Below are 23,904 nucleotides of genomic sequence, written 5' to 3'. Positions count from 1 at the left end.
TTGTTGTGACCGTTTATGTCATTGGGAAATTTTAAGAGTGTGGCAAGTTTTATTCACACAAAAGAAACACCTGGTATTGTGCAACACTTCACAAAGTCCGCATACACATAAAAGCAAGTTTCTAGATCTACCTACAGTCACTCTTGAAATTTGGTAATACACTTGTGGTATTAACTAAAGCTACGTTGTATTGTTTACCTTCATATATAACAAAGAAAGAACAACCTCGTAATATTACATACACTATGATGTTACACTACACCTGAGGCAAAGACATGTGCCAAATCATTTTAATAACGAGTTTTGATACAATCCCTTGCATTATAAATAATGCATGGAAAAAAGGTTCAGTAATGTTTATTAAACCCAATTTCTCTTCTAAAATAATATTATATCCTGCTTATGACTTTTCATGAAGAGAAATTGAATATTTGCCTGAAGAAATGGACTCACATTCCAGAAACGAAAACTCAGACCACACCATAACGGGCTAAGAACTTGATTACACATGAACAGCCCCTCACAAGTAAACACGCAAACATAGAGTCAACAAAAAACGTACTCAACGCACTTGTTTCGGACATAAAAAAGTAAAATAAAAAAGTAAACCGGCAATTGAAAGTCCTAGAAGTCACAAGAACTTTTAGTGAATTGAATGGGGTGTGAGAAGATAGGAAAACTCACCGACAAATCGGAGCGACTGCTGTCTCGCGAGGACACTGCTCGTACAACGCCTGACCGCCATTCCCATTCGCTAATCTTGCCAAGTTTTAACTTTGCCTGGCTTTTTACGGAGAGAAATCTCTTTCCAACTATTTCCTCCCTGCACTTGAAAGCCATACTTTCAGTTAACACTCATTTTCACATAGTAATCCGTTTAGAAATCAGCAAAAAATCGAGAGATAATTTGTAGGGATTTCTCCAGTCTCTGATTACGTAGCGGATGAATACCAAACACAAAGTTTGACATTTGGGTCAAAAGGTCAAACTTTACAAAAATATCCGATACAAAATATAGTTCTGTAAGATTAATCTATTTTACAGATATTTCCGATTTTTTTAAAGAAAAAAAAGTACTACTTAAGTAAATATTAAATTATTTTGGAACAACTTTATATGTTTCTCAACAACAATTTAATAACATAAAAGTTAAAGTGATGCATAGCCATAACACGTTGGGCTTTTAGGTTTATAGAAATAAAACTCTGGTTTTGTGCTGTTGTTAATAAGATAAAACTGAATATATGTATTTAAGTTTTTCCAAATATTTTTTTTAAATGAAAGTTTCTTTTCGAATCCATTGGTGCATGTAAGAGCAGTGCTTGCGCTCGTGAACCCCTCTGTGCGTATTGTTTTGGTTTTAGCCTCCCCTTACCTCAAAAATAATCCGACAGGTGGCCCTGCGAAACGTGTTCATAAATGGTAACTTACAAAGTTGCCCAGTGATGAAATTCTGTTGTATTTGAAGACATTTTGTGTATAAAGTTTAATCATGATATCAGTCCTTTTGTCAAGGATTGTTATGTAAGTATTCGTCACTTTTTAATATGGTTTGAGGATCAGAAATTTGAACCAAATTGATTCAAAAATTATTACTAGATCTAACCAGTCGTAATTCGAATCATCACTTTGATTTAGTTATAGGCCTAATTTGCCATTTAACGCCGTTTTATACCTAGTTGTTATAAATTTAAAATTATTGCCTTTTGTTGTAACTTAGTTAGAGGAGAAGGTGTTCATCATGCTTATAGTGATGGCTAACAGCTGATCTGAACTGGGTTTGTTTGTACTGAACTTCTGGATAATATTGAAAGACATGAACTTACAACCGAAAAGAAAGTTGAATAACAAAGGTTTTTTCAGCAACTGATGTTTTTTATCTGTTAACAAAATTACATGTGCAACATATATATATCTATATATGAAGGTCCCTGCTATGTGGATGTAAAATTACACAATGCTCATTAGAAATTCAAATTCAAATTGGAATCCAGTATAATATTAAGGGGAGTTAAAAATAATTACAGTCAAACCTCATTATCTTGAATTTGATGGGGCTGTGAAAAAACTTAGGGATGTCAGAGGATTTGAGATATTGAGTATAAAACACTTAAAGAAGAATGTAGGACTTTTAACTCACTCTGATAGGGTTAGGGTTATGTATATATCCATGGTATTTGAGATGGTGAAGTTGAACTCTATGCTTGTATTTTGGGATGGAGATGTCAAAGTTGAACTGTATACTAGTATTTTGGGATGGAAATGCCAAAGTTGAACTGTATACGAGTATTTTGGGAGGGAGATTGCGAAGTTGAACTGTATAGTAGTATTTTGGGATGGAGATGCCAAAGTTGAACTGTAAACTGGTATTTTGGGATGGAGATTGCGAAGTTGAACTGTATTCTAGTATTTTGGGATGGAGATTGCAAGTTGAACTGTATACTTGTATTTTGGGATGGAGATGCCAAAGTTGAACTGTATACTAGTATTTTGGGATGGAGATGTCAAAGTTGAACTGTATACTTGTATTTTGGGATGGAGATTGCGAAGTTGAACTGTATACTAGTATTTTGGGATAGAGATGCCAAAGTTGAAATGTATACTAGGATTTTGGGATGGAGATCGTGAAGTTGAACTGTATATATATATATTTGTATTTGGATGGAGATGGAAGGTGTATGGATATGAGATTCGCTGACAGGCTACAACAAATACCTTTCAACCCCCCCTTTCTTTCACCTACCCTAACAAAGTACCATCCCTTCGGCTGATAGCCTGATATGAATGAGTTGTCAGAATCAATTCAGGATAATTAAAATATATAACATGTTATACCCACAGTGTGTTCACACTCTAACTTTGTGTAGTATGTTAACAGGAATTTCAATTTTTATATTTATATTAAATTGATAGTTCTCTGATGTTATATAGAATACGCTGAAAGATTTTCAAATTTATGTTCAAACTTGCACATACATGTATTCTTAACTTTTAGTGCATTATGATGTCAAACTAATCAATCAAAATACATGTAGTGATAATATAAGCTTTCCAATTTATACAACTGCAAAAATTCCAAACTTAAAGCTAATCAGGACAATTGAATAAGCTATGTACTTTGTAGCAATCTCAGGGGGTTAGGTTGACCTATTACTGTAATTGGAAGACTTTGGTTAGCATGTAAGATCTGTATATTGTGTCTCCCTCACTTTGAGGCATGTATTCACACCTGGGGATCTGAGTGTGTAGTTATGATGCTATTGCAAATCTATGCATCAGGAATGTATGACCTTTCCCTACTGGCATGGTCTCAGTGTCATGTATATTGTGTCTCCCTTATTCCTAGGCATGCAATTACACCTGGAGTTCTGAGTGTAGTCTGACATTGTAGATAGATGATGCCTATCCTAAGGCAGGTTCACTCTTGTGTGATATGAGTCTGTGTGTAACATGTGTTTCACACACTCCATTACTGTCAAAACATCCTACATTAGTACATTGTATGTAGTATGGGTGTGGAAATTGAATGCAGCACTTGCAGCTATGTCATATGAAGTGTAATTCCAAACAGTCTTCTTTGTTGGAAGGAAGTGCTTACAGGGTATCGATGAAGTTCAAGGCCAATTGAGTAATTACTGTACCTTAAATCAAATATTTAGATATTTTGTTTTTCTGCCTTTGAGGAAGTCCTTGTAATGAATGATCTTTACTCCTGGATTAAGGTTGAAATGTATAATATATCAGGGATTGGGTTAAATCATTATCTGTTAAATCAGCATGGACTTTAGGTGGAAGGGGGAATCAATGAGGAAGGGGGAAAATTATTTTTGTGTGGTATTACAATGAGCATAAACTTCAAAATAAAAGAATCTATTAGATCAGGGAATGGGGTTAAATTGATATCTCTTGTATGATGATGAGAGAGGGAAAGAGCCCATAAGGCATAAAGTCACATTGAAACAGAGACTAATAAGCATGAGAGTTAGATAGATCTGTTGTTTGACAAGCCAGACATCACAGCAAGGGAGATAGAGAGAAAGGGGAAGAAAGAAAGAGAGAGATCATGGGTTAGGTTATGTTTAGAGTAAATCATTCAGCACATACAATGCGTGAGATGTATAAGTGATGAATTATCTGCTTTACTCTGTAACACATCTGATAAGAGCCACACAGAGCTGAGAGTTCTGGCTGTGGGGTGGAGACTGATAGTGATGTGTCTTACAGCACGTGTTATATGATAATGAGGGAGATACTGATTATCACACCAGTGTTTGTGTGTGTAGTTTAAAATCTTTGTTTTAGTGTGTGTGATATATCATGTACATATGTGTTTATTTGGGAAGTTCATCATAGTAAACATAGTAAACAGTGTACTTTCTCAGATGTGGATTGATGAGTGAGAAAAAGGAAGTTTTCATTCAGCTTAATTTAATACCTATAGCTATATAGCCTATATTATATGAAGATTTACTGTGCTGGACAATGAGTTAAGAATGTTCATCACCTATACCTGTTGATGATGTCCTATAAGGAGATCTGTTACAGATGTATAGCCATCATCAGTCCTGTATTTTATGTGTTTTGTAGACTCGTCTTTGGCCTTCTATATCCAGCTTATGCTTCTTTCAAGGCCATCCGCACCAAGAATGTTAAGGAATATGTGAGTACTTCAATTGATCTTTTGTTGATAAAACATATATCAATTTAATAAAAGCCCTATCCAAGTTTCTACCAGACACTGTTATTAGCTCACCTGAGCCAAGGTTCAAGTGAGTTTTTCAGATCAAATTTATTTCTTTTGTCATCATCATTGTTGTCATCAGCATTGTTGTTGTTGTAAACTTTTTACAATTTCATTTCCTTCAGAACCACTATGCCAATTTTAACCAAACTTGCCACATGTTGGTTGTTCATATGAAGAACCTGAGTTCCATCTTTCAACTGAGATAATTTAGTAAATTGAGAAAATGAAACTTAGGTGGAAGCTTCCTGATATTATTTATAATCCAAGTAAAGAATCATTAGTTTGTTCAAATCATAACAACCACAGGTAAGATGAGGCCAAAATCAAATATGGAAGCATCCTCAGGTAGTGCAGATAAAAGTTTGTTCAGTTCATGGCCTCAAGGTATAGGGTGGGACAGCAATAGGGGATCATAGTTTACATGGGATTATATATATATAGGGAAAAAAGTTTAAAAATCTTCTCAAGAACAGCATGACCATGATCAGTAATATTAGATTAAAAGTATACACAGGTAGTACAGATTCAAAGATTAACATGGGAAAATAAAGAAAAATATTTTAAAATGTTCTTTACAAGAACAGCAGAACCTTGATTAGTGATATTAAACTGCAAGCACCCAAAGGAAGTGCAGATTCATTGTTGTTCAAATCATTGCTACCAGGGTAGGGTAGGAGATGGGTATATATCGGGCCAAAATAAATCACATTCGTAACTGAATTTGATGTCCTGGGTTATATTACATTAGTTATGCTGTTTTACAGTTGAAGTGTACTGGGTTGTATATAACTTTAGTTATGCTTACAGGTTAAGTGTACTTTGTTCTCTTTAATTATTCTGTTTTACAGGTAAAGTGGATGATGTACTGGATTGTATTTGCCCTTTTTAGTGCAGTAGAGACCTTCACTGATGTCCTGTTGTCTTGGTATGTGATATATTCTATGATGCTGTTATATCTTACCAACATTTTTTTCTATCTTTTTTTCATCCGCCGTGCATAAACATTGAAACATTTTCAGCTTCTTCTCTGAAACAACTGAACCAATTTCAACCAACTTTGGCAATATTATAGCATATATGGGTGAAGGAGAATAAAATTATGAAATTCTTGGTCCCCCCCCCCCCCCCCCCGGGCCTGAGGGGTGGGGGCTAAAACCATCAAAATAAATGCAATCTTTAAAAAAATTTCTTCTTTACTCCTGGACATTAAGCAGCCAAACTGTTGGCTTGATTGTAATAAGCATTGAACCCTCTACCAAAATTGTGAAATTCATGGTCCCAGGGTCAGGGGTTCTGGTGCTAGGGTGGGGCATTGTTGAATATATAGTGAAAATGCATTAATTCTTTGAAAATCTTCTCCTCTGCTCCTGGGTATTAAGCCGATGGACTTTGTACACTTATTTATGATGAGCAAGGTGCTTCTTTTAAAATTGTGAACTTTATGGCCTCTGGGTCAGGGGTTCATAATTTTGCCAACAACTCCATACCCAGTGATTGTGCTAAATTTTGAATATGTCAATTTATGAACACGTACAATATCTTTGGATAAAGGAGACTCAAATTTGTTCAAATGAAGGGCCAAACCTTTTTTTAAGGGGAGATAGTGAAGAATTAGTGAAAATTTTATGGCATATTTTCAAAAATCTTCTTTTCAAGAATAACAGGGTCAAAAAAGTTGAAACTTGCGTGAAAGTGTAGATTAAAAACATGATCCCCTGTGGGTAAGGTAGGGCCACAATGGAAGATCAAAGTTTCACTTAGGAATTTATTGGAAAATACCTTTAAAAAATCTCCTTTTCTCAAGAATAGTAATAATATGATTAGTCATATTGATGTGGAAGCATCCTCAGGTAGTGTATATTCAAGTTTGTTCAAATTATTACCCCCGGGGATAGATTTGGGTCACAATGGGCAATCAAACATCAATCAAAGGATTATACAGAACAATATCTTTAAAATTCTTATTCACAAAAAAAGAGCAAAGCCTTGATTAGTCATCAGCTGTGACGTTCATATTGATATGGAAGCATCCTCAGGTTCTATAGATTCACATTTGTTTAACTCATGACCCCTAATGGGGCCAAAGTGAGTTACAAAATTTAAAATGGGCGAAGTGTATCATTTTGTGAGCTCATTCACAGTACCTCTATTTTGTATTTGGAGGGTAAAAGAAACTTTATTGGTTGTGTCTTTTGCAGGCTACCATTTTATTATGAAGTTAAGATTCTGTTTGTTGTATGGATGTTGTTACCGGTAACCAAAGGATCCAGCTACCTCTACAAAAAATTTGTACACCCCCACTTAGCCAAACGAGAAAAGGTAATACAATACACCCCCCCCCCAACCTAGGGTAACACAGTACACCCCCACTTAGCCAAACGAGAAAAGATAACACAATACACTAGGGCTGGGACGATTCAGGGTTCAATCGATTCAGTTTGGTTTCGGTTCAGAATGATACGGTTCAGGTTTTTTTGATTCGGTTCGATTTAACCTAAAACAGTCTTAATATTTCTCATCATAAATGAAAAATGATAACCTCTGCTTTAAAAACTGATTAAAATCCTTTACTGCAGTCTTCATAAAAACTTTTCTGAGACACTAACAAGTGAGGCTAGTGGATTTGACATTTTTACTAGCTAAAGTAAAATTTCTACTAGCCCAGAAAAATAATAAAATTTGAAACCATTTGTTGTATTATGTTATTCCATTTCATAATGAATTACTCTTCCTCTCAATATTTCTTCTGCTTATTTTCTTATTTTGTATTTTTCTTCTGAGTCAATGATAAATAAATAATCAGAGAAACTATTTAAGGCTGAATTTAATAGAATGAACAATCATGCTATAGATACCTTTTAACATGGTGGTATACATTCATCTTTTTTTTTTCTGATCATTGAACTTCCTCTTCCAAAATGAAATGAAAGCTAGGTGATTTATTTTTTTTTAATTCAAATTTTCAGAAACAATGTTAATTATATTTTTGATAACCCTTGTAAATCTTCAGTTAATTAGTTGAGTAGTTGGAAATAATTAAATTAATTAATGTGATATCTACATGTATTTTCCATAAAATCAGAATGGAGGAAATTCGGATTAGTAGAAAAAGACGATCGTTTTCATGGTTTTTAGAAATAAATAAATAATGTAGAAGTGCTAAAAGAATTAGATAGAAGAGATATAAACAAGAGAACCACACTTCTTTGATTTTTTTCATTGGTTGGATTTAAAAGCAAAGCATGGAAAATACCTGCTACTTTTTCACTAGCCCGTCGGGCTATTTACTAGCCCGTACCAATTTAAACTAACCTCTACTGTAAAAGTAAAGGGTGTTTGTGGAATAAAAAAAACTAAAGCACTGACTTCAAACTGGTACAATCATTATAAAAAGTATTAAAATCATGAAAACAAACACTTCTGATCTCCAATTGGCGGCCATTTTTGTTTATACGTGTTATGTAAATTTTGAACCGAACCGAACCGAATTCCAGAATTCTGGATCGGTGCACCGAATCGAACAGTATGAACCTCGGTGCACCGCACAGCCCTACAATACACCCCCACTTAACTAAAGAAAAACGATAAAACAATACACCCCCACTTAACTACCAGAGAAAAGGCAACACAATACACCCCCACTTAACTATCAGAGGAAAGGTAACACAATACACCCCCACTTAACTAACAGAGAAAAGGTAACACAATACACCCCCACTTAAAAGGTAACACAATACACCCCCACTTAACTAACAGAGAAAAGGTAACACAACACACCCCCACTTAACTAACAGAGAAAAAGTAACACAATACACCCCCACTTAGCTAAAGAGAAAAGGTAACACAATACACCCTGACTTAACTAAAGAGAAAATGTAACACAGTACACCCCCACTTAACTATCAGAGAAAAAGTAACACAATACACCCCCACTTAAAAGGTAACACAATGCACCCCCACTTAACTACCAGAGAAAAAGTAACACAATACACCCCCACTTAACGATCAGAGGAAATGTAACACAATACACCCCCACTTAACTTAAAGAGAAAAGGTAACACAATACACCCCCACTTAGCTAACAGAGAAAAAGTAACACAATACAACCCCACTTAAAAGGTAACACAATGCACCCCCACTTAACTAACAGAGAAAAGGTAACACAATACACCCCCACTTAACTATCAGAGGAAATGTAACACAATACACCCCCACTTAACTAAATAAAGAGAGAAAAGGTAACACAATACACCCCCACTTAACTAACAGAGAAAAAGTAACACAATACACCCCCACTTAACTATCAGAGGAAAGGTAACACAGTACACCCCCACTTAACTAACAGAGAGAAGGTAACACAATACACCCCCACTTAACTATCAGAGAAAAGGTAACACAATACACCCCCACTTAACTATCAGAGAAAAGGTAACACAGTACACCCCCACTTAACTATCAGAGAAAAGGTAACACAGTACACCCCCACTTAACTAACAGAGAGAAGGTAACACAATACACCCCCACTTAACTATCAGAGAAAAGGTAACACAGTACACCCCACTTAACTATCAGAGAAAAGGTAACACAATACACCCCTACTTAACTAACAGAGAGAAGGTAACACAATACACCCCCACTTAATTATCAGAGAAAAGGTAACACAATACACCCCCACTTAACTAACAGAGAGAAAAGGTAACACAATACACCCCCACTTAACTATTAAAAGAGGAAAGTTAATCAAAAATTAAATAAGAGAGAGAGAAAGTAAAACAATCATCTCTCCATCTCTCTCTCTCTCTCTCTCTGTGATATTTTTATAATTTTAATAATTGATAAGAATTGATTATGTTAATATAGGAATTTCAGTAAGATTCCACAGCTGTCAACAAGGTGGGTTTACTGTACACGGTAACAAACAATATGTTACACTGCAGAAAATAACATGTCCAGAAGCTACAAAACAGTGGGGTTATGTTTTTATGTAACAGAAAACCTCAGAACACAATACCATGTTGGCATGTATTATGTTAAGCACAATAATTTTTTTACCTGTAAACAAGATCAAATGAAATATTAATTCAACATCTGGTTTTCAAAATGCAGACAAGGGAATGTAAATTATAGATCTAGAATTTCATAAGGAAAGTAGCATTGCCAATTCTAAATGCTGTATATTTTTATTTCTTGTAAAATACCTAAATCTGAAGTAATTTTAGAATACTAGTAAACATACTATCATTCATTTCATTGTGTATGTATTCTGGGTTGGCATTAAATAGCAAAATGTAACTTTAGTTAACAAAGGGTAAGATCATAGAAAATCAATACATGCAAGAAATTTTGTACAAACTCGAGGGTTATTAGATCATCCTCTGAGCCTTTGAAATGTTCTGTTGTGTACTCAGTCTTAAAATGGGATAGTTTTTGAGTGCTAAAAAACAGCATATATATATATTTACATTCAACATGTATTTTGCTTATAAAGTGTGAGGAAAGCTACGGCATTCAAAACACCATAACATGGAAAGGGGGTCAAAAGGTTAAAGTATGCATTTTATTTTGACGTCACAAATGTTGAACGCCGTGGAAGTGCAACTTTATAAGCAAAAATCAAAATTCACGCTCACATTGAACTGAAGCTGTTGCAACAGCTCTTCCATTTATTGTAACTTACTTGAAGGATAATACAGGGATTTTGAAATATAAATCACCTTTGAAGTCAAGGAAAGAAGATAAAAAATGTAAATATAAGCATTGAATTATTATTTTTTGAAAGATATAGTCTCATAACTGCAACGGTGTGTGCAAACAAATTTTCATAATGCGCTAACGCGTGTTACTCAATTTGTTTGCACACACCGTTGCAGTTATGAGACTATATCTTTCAAAAAAATAATGATTCAATGCTTAAATATTAGTTATATATAGACAAAATTAAATTCAGCATGAATTAAGTATAGCATGTAACTAAAGGTAACAATTGAATTTGTCACACTTAAAAAACCCTAGACACCCTCTACTAAAGTCAGTAGAAGCCAAATGTTTTACCAGATTATGATTTACAGTTTATCACACAGTATTAAATATTATCTGACAGTTTTGTTTCACTTTTTATGATAAAATTTCTGTAAAATATCTCTCAAAACTGCTGTGAATTTAAAGGAATCTGTTTTAAACAAATCTCTATTCATTCTCAATATTTCAGGAAATTGATGACTACATAGACCAATACAGCAAAAAGGGCTACACCACCCTTCTGAGTCTGGGTTCACGAGGTCTGACGTATGCCACCAATGTGGTGGTCACCACAGCAATAAAGGTAAGGTCACCACACTACTGAGTCAGGGTTCACGAGGTCTGACGTATGCCACCAATGTGGTGGTCACCACAGCAATAAAGGTAAGGTCACCACACTGCTGAGTCGGGGTTCACGAGGTCTGACGTATGCCACCAATGTGGTGGTCACCACAGCAATAAAGGTAAGGACACCACCCTTCTGAGTCTGGGTTCACGAGGTCTGACATATGCCACCAATGTGGTGGTCACCACAGCAATAAAGGTAAGGTCACCACACAGCTGAGTCGGGGTTCACGAGGTCTGACGTATGCCACCAATGTGGTGGTCACCACAGCAATAAAGGTATGGTCATCACACTGCTGACTCTGGGTTCAGTAGGTTGTTGTGCACTACCACAGCAAGGTAAGGTCACCACACTGCTGAGCAGCTGCTGTTGAGTTTATGATAACCACACTGCCGAGTCTGGGTTCATGAGTCTGACATACTCCACTTACGTACTGGTAATTACAGCAATAAAGGTGAGTTCCTACACTGATAAACAAAATAAATTGCAAAAGTAGTTTTGATCATATATATAAGTTCTTTTGTAAAATATGGCCCAGGGCTTTTAGCACAATTTCCAGAACAAAATTAAATTCATTCACCTCAAGATCTAGAAAGATTTCTGATAACTACCTCTCATAAGAAACCATCACAATTTAAAAATTTCATTTCACTTCTGCATGGTAGATACTGACAAACAGACAAAGTGATTTGAACTTAAAATACAAGGTTTGGTAATGGCCCAATTTTGCCCCATATTTGATATAAAAATCCACACAATTAAAACTGTTATAATTTTGCAATTAGGAACTTTTAAATGATGCTTGGTTTTAAAACTGGTACTAATTTTAATTCAAATGGTACATGAAAGCCAGACTTAGCCAGTAGAGGGTTACAAAGTAGGACATTTTACCGAATGTGCTCTGTGTTTTCTGAAACAAAATGAGATTTGAAATCAATGAAAATTTGATAAAGTTGGGAAAATTGGGAAATTGACATATTTTGAGACTTTTGTGTGAACCTATGTGTACTTTAATTTTATAGGTGTCACCCTCTTATCTGCTTATAGTAAAACCTGAAATGTTGTGATGAAAACTGTTACAATTGAGATATCACATCACAACAAAAATGAATATACATTTGTACATACATTAATGAAAATCGCTTTTTATTTGCGAGAATTTTAATTTCACATAATTGTGCAAGATGTTTGCCCACAAGGGTAAAATGCTTAAGGAATAAGCTATTGGGACTTCCAAATCACTTCGATATTCATGGTATTCGAGATTTCAGTGTTCGAGATACCAAGTTCAACTGAAGATTCTTCCTCTCATAGTAAAGTACTTCTGTACAAAATTTGAAAGTGTTCTGTTGAAAACTGAGTTATCACATCAGGATAAATGTGTTGAAGGACAGACAGATGATAATGTGAATCCTATAAGGCTCTCACATTTTATGAATCCTATAAGGCTCTCACATTTTATGAATCCTATAAGGCTCTCACATTTTATGGGGAGAAATTGTGATGAACAGATGATTACCTGAAATCTTTAAGGATATAAATATTTCTTTTATTTCTTTATCAATTTTGGTTTATACAATGTAATTATAGGGTCAGTCCTCATTGGTGGACCACATCAAGAAGAGTTACAGTACAAACGACCTTCGAGTGGGAGAGGACACGGTGGACGGCCATCATCCCAGCTTTATGTTAGAGGATGATGAATTAGGTCTGCCTATTCTTACATGATCACATGCTTTCATTATGAATTAGATCAGATTATTCTTACATGATCACATGCTTTTATTTCACCTTTCCGCATTGTTATATACATCTTATTCAATAACTAAATGTAGAATACATGTTTACATACCAGCAGTTTTTAAGTATACTAAAAACAAAGAAATGCTCACTTGGGGGTAATTTTTGTGAAAGTCGAGGGTTTTTTTAAGTTCCATTGGTCAAAAACAAGAAAAGTCTATGTGATGGTCAAGTGTCCATCGTTTGACTGTTTATTTGTAAACTACTGGCACTACTCCATTTTCAGTAAATCTTGGTATGCAAGTAGACAACACAAAGATAAAGAATTTGTTTATTGGGATTATAAAAATAAAAATTTCTGTGAAATTCTTTCAAAATGCTACTCCTCCTAAAATTTTGGTCTGATTTCAGTAAAATGAAGTACACATAGATAATATCGATATGCATAGTTCTGTTCATAAGGTTTTAATTTTGACAAGTGATGTTGCTGTTGTCACAAAAACTAGGAATTTCCATGAAATTCTTTCAAAATGCTACTCCTGCTACAATTCTGGTCCAATATCCATAAAACTTGGTCCATATATATAGACTTCATTAAAGTGTTGCAATAGTAAATTAAAAAAAAAAAATCTGAATTTTTTTCATGGACATTGCTGAAAATAGAATGTACTGTAAACATATCTTTTAGCTCACCTGAGCCAAGTGCTTAAGAGAGATTTCTGATCGAAGTTTGTCCACAGTCCATCTAGCTGTCTTTACATTTTGATTTCTTTCCAAAACCAGGGCAATTTTAACCAAACTTGCCACAAAGCATCCTTGGATGAAGAAGATTCAAGTTCTTCAATCCATTTAAAGGGGAGATATATAAGAATTGGTGAAAATTTATGGCATCTTTTGAAAATCTTTTCAAGAACCACTTGGCCAGAAAAAATGAAACTCAAGTAGAAGCTGCAATGCATAATATAGATTCAAGTTTGTTTAACAGATTTCTTGAATTGCTACTGTATGTCTTAAATGCTCTGTGAGAATGCTGTGACAAATATTTGTGGAAAATGTGTGACTGCATATATGGTGTAAAGTACTTTGTGCCTCACTCACAGATATGATTGCTGATAAAGAATCTACACCAGTGGAGTTTAAGATTTTAATTATGCAACAATCTAAAGAATCTATTGTGGCAAAGTAATATACAGGTTCCTAAATATTGGTTTGCAGTGGTCTAGTCATCATGACTTGTATTGACTGAAATGGACCTACCTATAAACTGAGATTTCAATATAACCTCAATAAAAATACATTACAATACTTCAAGGTAGTTTCTGAAAAAAAGTTAAATTTGTTTGGGCACTGTGACTGATTATTTCATAATAATCACAGATACTGAGTCAAATCCTGTCAGTGAAGCAAGTGAGACAGGCAGTAAAACAAGTGACCAATTATCCCAGAAATCCCCAAAAGTGGCCCCCAAAGTGGGAGGGGCAACAGAGAAGGGTGTTGATTTACTAAAACCAAGAAAACAAGGTTCATCAAGGTTAAATTCTGGCAAGGGTGAGTCAGCATTGGTCTCCCCATAATTCCTTGCAGTGATGCATGATGGGAAATTACACCCTTTCTAGTTTCATTTTTATTTTTGGGAACTGTTTTCTTGGTAAATGCTGTCTGCATGCAGGGTTTCTTTTTAACTACTTTCCAAGTAATTGAAGTTCTATTCTGAAATCTTCGTACCAATGTTTAATTATAATTTTAGTTTTATTCAACCTTACTTTTGGGAACTGGGATTTACTCAAATCACCAAACCCTGCTTGGTATACATTTATTTGTTCCAAATAATTTCACATATTTTAATCCTAGTGTTATTTTTTCTTAAATGCACACAATTAAAATTTTTTATCAATAATAGGATTAATTATTGTCAGTACTTGTGATAAAGAAATCTGTTAAGAATTTCATCTGATGAATAAATTGTGTATGTGTTGCTTATGTCTCATAGACGTAAAGTGTCAAAATATAATTGATTCACATGGCTACCACATCTCTATTATACTGGATGTTTTATATGGCTACCACATCTTTATTATATAAGATGATGGCTACCACATCTTTATTATATGAGTTGATTAACATGGCTACCACATCTTTATTATATGAGTTGATTTACATGGCTACCACATCTTTATTATATGAGTTGATTTACATGGCTGCTAAATCTTCAAAAGGAATTAAAACAATATTCACCTCAAGCTTTGGGTTTGGTGAAAATTGTCCTAAGTAGCTATAGCTAAATGACTGTATTCACCTTTTATACAAATCAGTAGTGGTATTCCAGTCTCTGGATTGCAAAAGATGAAGATAACGAACATTGATCAATCTTGTAAATCTAGAAGAGAATATGAATCGTAGACAGGGCTAAAACACAGACCTCAGGAAGTACAAGAGGTGGGATCAGGTGCCTAGGAGGAGAAAAAATCCCCTGTTGACTGATCACACCCTAAGTATTGATCAGCTTGACAGAGTAGTCTGTAGTCAATTTTAGTATAAAAACAAAGACCTAACAATTTGTATGAAATGTCAGACAAAGTATGACCCCAAAACAGGTTGTATTTGCAAACAAGGCTAGTGGATTTGACATTAGATAAGGTAGATGTATGAATAACAACACTACACTGATCGAATTTTTTTGTTAGTTTTGTATCTAAAAGTTGTATGTAGTCAGTAAAACAATATTTTGTATTTCCTAGCTTTGTATGTCTGATATCCAGAAAATAAAATCTTGAGAAATATATACTTTGTACTTTTATGATTAAACAGATGAGAGAATAGCCCAAGATAACCGTGAAATTGAGAGAAGGAAACCTCTTCGACGTAGTACCAGTGATGTCACAGAGGTAGTTCGACCTCCAACATCCAGATACAGAAACCCAGCCACAGGTATCTAATAATAGAAATGAATCCTCCAACATCCAGATATAGAAACCCAGCCATAGGTATATATAATAGAAAGAAATCCTCCAACATCCAGCTACAGAAACCCATCCACAGGTATCTATAATAGAAATAAATCCTCCAACATCCAGATACAGAAACCCAGCCACAGGTATCTATAACATAAATAAATCCTCCAACATCCAGATACCGAAACTTAGCCACAGTTATCTTTAATAGAAATAAATCCTCCAACATCCAGATACAGAAACCCAGCCACAGGTATCTATAATAGAAATAAATCCTCCAACATCCAGATACAGAAACCCAGCCACAGGTATCTATAATAGAAATAAATCATTGGATGTTCCTAGTTACAGTCATATCTTATTTTTTTGATTGTGGTAAATTATCTAGCCTGCAGCAAGATTGAATCAGTCTATAGGTTTGTGATTTGTTAAAGGTCGATTAACTATTAAAGCCATTCTATTCAAGCAGTTCCTTATTTCTGTATTTAATATGAATGAATGTTTTGGCTTTAATTGAAGTGAATAAAGGATTGAATAGGAGGTTTTATTAAGAAAATAATAGAGGTTAGAGATAATATTTTGATATACTTGGTAGTATATTTTTTCCCAAATTCCTCAGATTTAAGCAAAATATATACAGAAGTACAGATAACTGTATAATAATATATAAAATATTTCATAAATGGGAAAGTTTATCATTCTGTGAAGACTGGTATATTTCTGAGTTTTGCTGTGTGGTATTATTTTATTATCTGACCTCGGCTTGAAGTGTGTAATTTGTTTTTATTTCAGAGCTTTCAAAAGTAGTAGAAGTGGAAGAAGAATACTCATATCACGAGGAATCTGTGCATGTACGGCCGGGCTACTACAGTCCTAGACAGGTGGGTTATCTCCCTTAGTAATCCCTAAAAGATCACAGATATCTCCCTTAAATCATAAAAAAAATATCTCCATTAGAAGTCATAAACAGATATCTCCATTACTGCTCCTAAATAGACATCTCCCAAGTATTCCTAAACAGATATCTCCATTATGTCTTCTCAACAGATATCTCCACTAGTAGTCCTCATCAAATATCTCCAGTAGTAGTCCTCAACAGACATCTCCACTAGTAGTCCTCAACAGACATCTCAGCTGGTAGACCTCAATAGACATCTCCACTAGTAGTCCTCAACAGATATCTCCACTAGTAGTCCTCAACAGACATCTCCACTAGTCCTTAACAGATATATCCACCAGTAGTCCTCAACAGATATTCTCCACTAGTAGTCCTCAACAGATATCTCCACTAGTAGTCCTCAACAGACATCTCCACTAGTAGTCCTCAACAGACATCTCCACTAGTAGTCCTCAACAGAAATCCCCACTAGTAGTCCTCAGATATCTCCACTAGTAGTCCTCAACAGATATCTCCACTAGTAGTCCTCAACAGATATCTCCAATACTGCTCCCCAAGAAATATCTCCATTCCTGCTCTTCAACAGATATCTCCCTGAACAGTTCTTAACAGATATCTACCTAAGCAGTCCTCAACAGATTTCTTCCTAATAAGCCCTTAACAGATATTTCCTCTAAAAGTCCTCAACAGATATCCTCTCTAGCAGTCTCCAAAATGTCAGATATTTCTCTTACAGTCCTCAGCAGATATCTCCCCTAACAGTCCTCAACAAATATCTTCCTAAACAGTCCTCAACAGACCAGATCTCTTCCTTGACATTCCTATACAGGAATCTCCCTCAACAGATTAGATATTTCCCTTAGCTGCCTTAAAAAGTTATCTCCCTTAACAGTCTGAAACTGATTAGGTATCTTACTAAATAATTCTCATCAGACAGATATCTCACTTAAAGTAATCAACAGGTATCTCCCCTAGCAGTCCTATTCAGATATCTCAATTAACAGTCCTCAGTAGATATCTTCGCAAGCAGTCCTCAACAGATACCTTTACTAGCAGTCCTCAACAGATATCTTTACTAGCAGTCCTCAGCAGATACCTCTCTATACAGTCTGTTACAGATCAGATATCTCACTTAATAGTCCTCTACAGTCCAGATATCTTCCTTAACAGTCCTGAACAGTTATTTCAAATAGCAGTTTTCAACATATATCTCCATTATCAGTCCTCATTAAATGTATTGAATAACTGTCCTAATTATATCAGATATCTCTCTTAAGATTCTCAGTAGATGAGATATTTCCCTTAGATATCCTTAACAGGTATCTCCCTTAGCAGTCCCAATCAGATCAGATATCTCACTTAACTATCCTCACCAGATCAGATGTATCCGTGAACACTCCTTAATTGTTTCCGACTGAAAGAAAGAAAAAAAAAAAACAATCAAGGTCACAATGAAAACATAAGACATACAACATGTCCATTGCTAAAAAATGGTTTTTCCACTTATTAATTTCCTTTCACCTCTTCGAAAAAAATATTTTTGAAAATGATTTAAGTACCAGAATTTGACTATCACCAAGTCAATTTTAAATGGTCACCAATTTGGAAACTTCCAGAGAAATTTTAGGTGCCATGGCGACTAAATTAGTCACCAGTTAGAGCCCGGAGTCCTCCCTCTAATAATCCTCCAGGGTTTAAATAAGCTATCAATCATTTCCTTTGGATGTTCTTTAGAGTTTGACCAAGCTAATAATCCTCCAGGATGTAAATAAGCTATCAGTCCTCTCCATTAGATGTTCTTTAGATGTCTTTTAGACATCTTTTAGAGTTTGACCAAGCTATTAATCCTCCAGGGTTTAAATAAGCTTTAAATGTCCTTTAGAGTTTGACTAAGTTTACAATCCCCCAGGATTTAAATAATCTATCAATCCTCTCCATTATATGTTCTTAAGATGTCCTTGAGAGTTTGACCAAGGTAATAATCCTCCAGGATTTAAATAAGCTATCAATCCTCTCCTTTAGATCTCCTTGAGAGTTTGACCAAGCTAATAATCTTCCAGGATTTAAATAAGCTATCAATCCTCTCCTTTAGAGTTTGACCAAGCTAATCATCCTCCAGGATTTAAATAAGCTATCAATCCTCTCCTTTAGATCTCTGTTAGAAGTCTTTTCGAGTTTGACCAAGGTAATAATCCTCCAGGATTTAAATAAGCTATCAATCCTCTCCATTAGATCTCTTTGAGAGTTTGACCAAGCTAATAATCCTCCAGGCTTTAAATAAGCTATCAATCCTCTCCTTTAGATCTCCTTTAGAGTTTGACCAAGCTAATAATCCTCCAGGGTTTAAATAAGCTATCAATCCTCTCCTTTAGAGTTTGACCAAGCTAATAATCCTCCAGGCTTTAAATAAGCTATCAATCCTCTCCTTTAGATCTCCTTGAGAGTTTGACCAAGCTAATAATCCTCCAGGGTTTAAATAAGCTATCAATCCTCTCCTTTAGAGTTTGACCAAGCTAATAATCCTCCAGGCTTTAAATAAGCTATCAATCTTCTCCTTTAGAGTTTGACCAGGCTAATAATCCTCCAGGATTTAAATAAGCTATCAATCCTCTCCTTTAGATCTCTGTTAGATGTCCTTTAGAGTTTAACTAAGCTGATAATCCTCCAGGGTTAAATAAGCTATCAATCCTCTCCTTTAGATCTCTGTTAGATGTCCTTTAGAGTTTGACTAAGCTGATAATCCTCCAGGGTTAAATAAGCTATCAGTCCTCTCCTTTAGCTCTCCTTTAAATGTCCTTTAGAGTTTGACCAAGCTAACAACTCCTCCTAGAAATATCCTCCAGGATTTAACTTAGCTATATCAATCCTCCCCTTGAAATGTCCTCCAGAGTTGACTTAGCTACATGTAACAGCCCCTCCCCTCTAAATGTCCTCCAGAGTTGACTTAGCTACATGTAACAGCCCCTCCCCTCTAAATGTCCTCCAGAGTTGACTTAGCTACATGTAACAGCCCCTCCCCTCTAAATGTCCTCCAGAGTTGACTTAGCTACATGTAACAGCCCCTCCCCTCTAAATGTCCTCCAGAGTTGACTTAGCTACATGTAACAGCCCCTCCCCTCTAAATGTCTTCCATAGTTTAACCTACTGTGTAGCTAACAGTCAGACAATTTCAGAAGGGTTAACTTTAAATTTCAAAACCCTCTTAGAATACATTTGTTGCTTTTTAAACTTAAGCTAACTTGCTGCTAGTCTATAGAAAAAAAATGCAGCCCTATAGATGGAAATGATTTATTGAAATATTTGAATTAGATGTTATGTTCATATTGCATTGAATTTATTTAAATTTTATTTCATCTTTCAAAGTATTTTTTCAGTTTTAAATGAATAGAATTTCAACAGCAGTATAGGGAGGACTGTATAAATGCATATATTTTGCATATTATTCCAGCATTGGCAATTATAAAGCAATATTATTTATTTTAGGAGATGTATTTCTATGGTAAAGGTTAATTTATAACTAACCAATAACACTTAATTCCACTCTGATATCTTTAACTCTGGTCAGACTTTTCAGCATTCAATCACTTTGCTCTTTCTATTTACCAAACTGAAAGTGAAAGTAGTGCCGCATAAATCTCACTTTTCCTCTGATCAGCTGTGAATCTTTAAAATGTGTGACTTATGATTTTATTTCAGAATGGGAACACAATAATAGATATGAGTGAGAAGCAGTGCTTTAATTGTTTGGGTTTAGAGGGGAAACAGACACGCATTTTCATCTGAATGTTTCATCATTTTGCTTGTGAATTGGAATGTGTCTGCCATTCAAAGCTTACATAGATCATGCCATTCAAGAGCAGTTCATAGTCTTTAAGACTTAGTGAAATTCTCAGTTTATATTTGTCAATTGAACTTGATCTTATCATGGAATTTTGATATAGTCATAATTAAGAATGGAATCTTCAGATATACCAAAAACAACAAAATAAATATCAGACTAACTCAAGAGTAATGATAAAGTGCATGTATAATGAGTAGGAGATTATAGTACATAATAGACTTTAAAAAAAGACTTCAAGCAATAGATGATCTTCTCCTAATTAATATAAATAGTACCGGTAAGTCAATAATTCTGTGACAGATGAATCATATTATGTCAAGTCTTCATCTTCTTTATCGAAAATGTAATTTTTATTTCATCTTGATGCCAAACAATTTGTGTTTTAAACTCTTTTGACATATTTTTTTCAATGAGGAACTTTGTCCTAGCTGCCTTGTAGGGCATGTCTACTTGTAGCCTGTCATTTTGACGGGTGGTTTGTATAATCTGAGAATTTTGTTTCTGATTATCTGGTTTACAGTATGACCTACTTTTGTAGAATGTCTTGATAACAAATGCTTCACTTTTTAACTGATATCAAATTTTTGTCAATTTAGGTCAAACTCGACCCATACGGTACATTACCAAGAACCCGCGCCCGTACCCGCAGTAAATTGCCAAAGTGAAGGATCTCAAGCTTATGACAAGTTGATGCCAGCCGGTTAAAGGTCATCTCCATAGCAACAGCTTATTAACAATAGGCAATGGACTCGGCTTCACAAACACTTTAGTCAATTTCACATGTTGAAATGATGTACATGTATACACTAGCTTCACTAGCTTGATACAATTTCATATGAACTTGGAGGCAGATTTGCCATATGTGATGGTATTTTTTGTTATGTTTGTTGATGTTTGACATCAATGGTATCAGTGGATTTAGTCTATTGAAGCAATGTAGCTGAAAAACAAGTTTATTTGGGGATATCAATGCATTCAAATTTATTTTCATTATAATGTTGTTATAATTGTAGGTTTAGGGGCTTCTAAAAGACAATTCAAGATTTAATTTACAGAATGATTTTCAATATTAAGTTAGAGAGGTCAAATTAGAACTTTTAGAACACACTGTTTGAATCACAAGGTGCTTTATACAATTACAGAGGTTTCGTACCTCCAGTTTCACGATACAGGAGTAAAACTTCGTAGAGTTTAGTATTTATTGCTTTTTGGCATGATTTTGATTTTATTGAATGAAAAATCTACTTAAGATATTATATGAAATACAAAAAATCAGTTAAACTGTCTGCTCTATTGTTGTTGTGTCTTGTACATTTTTATTGCAGTCTGATTTTGGTTTCTTAACAGATTCTTTCTTTACTGTGTAAATTGTACATAATGATAATACTGTTATTTGAAACAGAATTCTATATCAATGTGAAGTCACTAAGTCATTGTGGGATATGAAAGTTTATGTTGATAACGAAAAAAAAGTTATGTGAGCCCTGTACCTAATATGGATCATGTGACTCTAAATGTGAGTGAATTTTTAACCTTGATTGCGTGGTTGTGTGTACACTCAGGGCAGGGTATTATGAGCAGTGTCTTACAATGGGAATGCCAGTATCTGTTGAGATTTGTATATATGTTGTATATAATTACCAGTCAATCATTTGTATTTTTTTCAGTTCATTTTTCTATACAGCTTTTTTTGGTTTTGTGAATTTTTATTTTTTTGCCCTATATCTCTATGCTCAAATATTTCTTTTGTTTGCATTTTTTCTATCACACAAAACATTCCATGCCTGCTTGTTTTGTATTTTTTTAAACCTGACTTTTGTAACTTATTCTTCAAACTATTTACCAAATCAGATGCCATAACTTTTATTGTTCACCAAATTGAGTGTTGTAATAGTAAGTTATTATAATACCAGTATATCATTGTGAATTATTGGAGGACTTCAAGACTCTTGCTTTCAATTATTCAAAAATAATTAAATTACAGGGAAAAAAATGTTTTAAATTAGAAAAATATGACAAAAGAAATGTTGTGTTTCTGAACAGTCATTAAAACTGAAAAGCAAATACCACTTGAGAGCAAAATAGCAAATATTAGTACTTCATTTTGATAAGATGGACAAAGATTATAGGATATGAGAATCGTTTGTTTTGAGATTATACCTCATTAACGGTGCTGTGTCACTTGTTAACTTGTACCATGGAATAGCTTGTCTTTTTCCTCTGTTTTAACCTTTCTGTTTAGATAGTTTGTTCTGAGTTGGGACTACCAAATGTGTTCTAGTGTCAGAGAGGTTGACTTTCGTTGAGGAAGATGAACATGTTAAGCTTTCTTGAAGTCGTATAAATCGACATCACGATGTGTTAATCTGTGATAATCTTATTGTGCATATATTTTTTTTGAAGACTTAGAAACCCACAACGAATAAGTCAACATAAAAGGGGTTATTATTAAGACTGTTCAGTGTATATTCACAATTAATTAAATGTAAACTCCAGTGACACCTGTATGATTCACTGATCATTGATGAGCTTGACACTGGATCTGATACTAGCTATTAAAAGCAAGCGTAAGAGCACATCTTACATCAGAATTTAAGCGTTAGACAAGGCTTTGTCTTAGAAAATGTAAAAATAGAAAATGTGGTCACAACATTCATTCATTTTACAATGTGAAATCTGACGTATATGAAATTGCGACAGCCATGTCTGTCTTTATTTAAACAAGTTTACATGTACATTACTTTTGATATCATTTTGCTATTTAATTACATGAAATATTCTGGGAAATATGTTCCATGTATGTTTTCAGCAATATGTTCCTGATTTTCAGAGAACATTAATACTGCTTCTAAAGCTACTCTTAGACTTATAGAACCAAGAAATATTTTGTAAAGATTGAACAGGTGACACATTAAGATGGGGTCTTTGTTGTAGAGTATTTATTGAATGATAAATACATACATGTAGTTGTAGATCTGCATAATTAGTGGGGATGATTGGTATGTCATATTGACCTTGTGTCAGAAATAAATTGTATAAAGTTGACCTTAATACTGCAGTTAACAATAAAATTTGTCATCATTTTCATGTTGTCAGTGATTCTCCGTCTTCAAAACATGCAAGTTTATTACAGTTAAACTTCATTATTTTGAGTATTAAACTATTAGTATATTGAAATACAAAGAAAGCCTAAAAGAGATGGAAGTCTCAATTATTTTTTCTTTATGTATTTTAAACTTTCAAAATATTTTAAACGTAATATTTTAATCTTCAGTTAGACTATCAAAATTTTAAACTCAGTGGCTCAAACCCTTGGTTATCTTGGAAGTTTTTTTTCAAGGTTCCATTGAATTCAAGATAATGAGG

The 23,904-nt window shown here is 34.4% G+C and overlaps 2 protein-coding genes across 4 annotated transcripts in view; one reads left to right on the top strand and one right to left on the bottom strand.

Moving 5' to 3' along the window:
* Positions 1-957, bottom strand: part of LOC133194559 (lysine-specific demethylase 3A-like) — a 58,539-nt gene extending 57,582 nt beyond the window's left edge. For both annotated transcript variants that reach the window (XM_061330505.1, XM_061330509.1), the window contains exon 1: positions 685-957. In XM_061330505.1, the coding sequence (XP_061186489.1) occupies positions 685-840 (156 nt within the window). In that variant the 5' untranslated portion in view covers positions 841-957. The remainder of the gene's footprint in view (positions 1-684) is intronic.
* A 422-nt stretch (positions 958-1,379) lies between these two features.
* Positions 1,380-23,621, top strand: LOC133194540 (receptor expression-enhancing protein 1-like). Of its 2 annotated transcripts, XM_061330490.1 has the most exons (10): positions 1,380-1,524; positions 4,588-4,660; positions 5,593-5,669; positions 6,943-7,063; positions 10,953-11,066; positions 12,699-12,816; positions 15,657-15,776; positions 16,592-16,680; positions 20,181-20,196; positions 21,135-23,621. In XM_061330490.1, exons 1-10 carry the CDS (start codon positions 1,493-1,495, stop codon positions 21,188-21,190), a joined length of 816 nt encoding a protein of 271 aa, XP_061186474.1. In that variant the 5' UTR covers positions 1,380-1,492; the 3' UTR covers positions 21,191-23,621. The 2 variants fall into 2 exon arrangements, with proteins under 2 accessions (XP_061186474.1, XP_061186482.1); XM_061330498.1 differs by lacking the exon at positions 20,181-20,196.
* Positions 23,622-23,904: the final 283 nt, after the last annotated feature.

Source organism: Saccostrea echinata, unplaced genomic scaffold, assembly GCF_033153115.1.
Source record: "Saccostrea echinata isolate AGI-Se365-2 ecotype Australia unplaced genomic scaffold, CSIRO_AGI_Sech_v1 ptg000001l, whole genome shotgun sequence".
Taxonomy (NCBI): Eukaryota; Metazoa; Mollusca; class Bivalvia; order Ostreida; family Ostreidae; genus Saccostrea; species Saccostrea echinata.
Note: the sequence above shows the minus strand (reverse complement) of the source record. Positions and strands in the feature narration are given on the sequence as shown.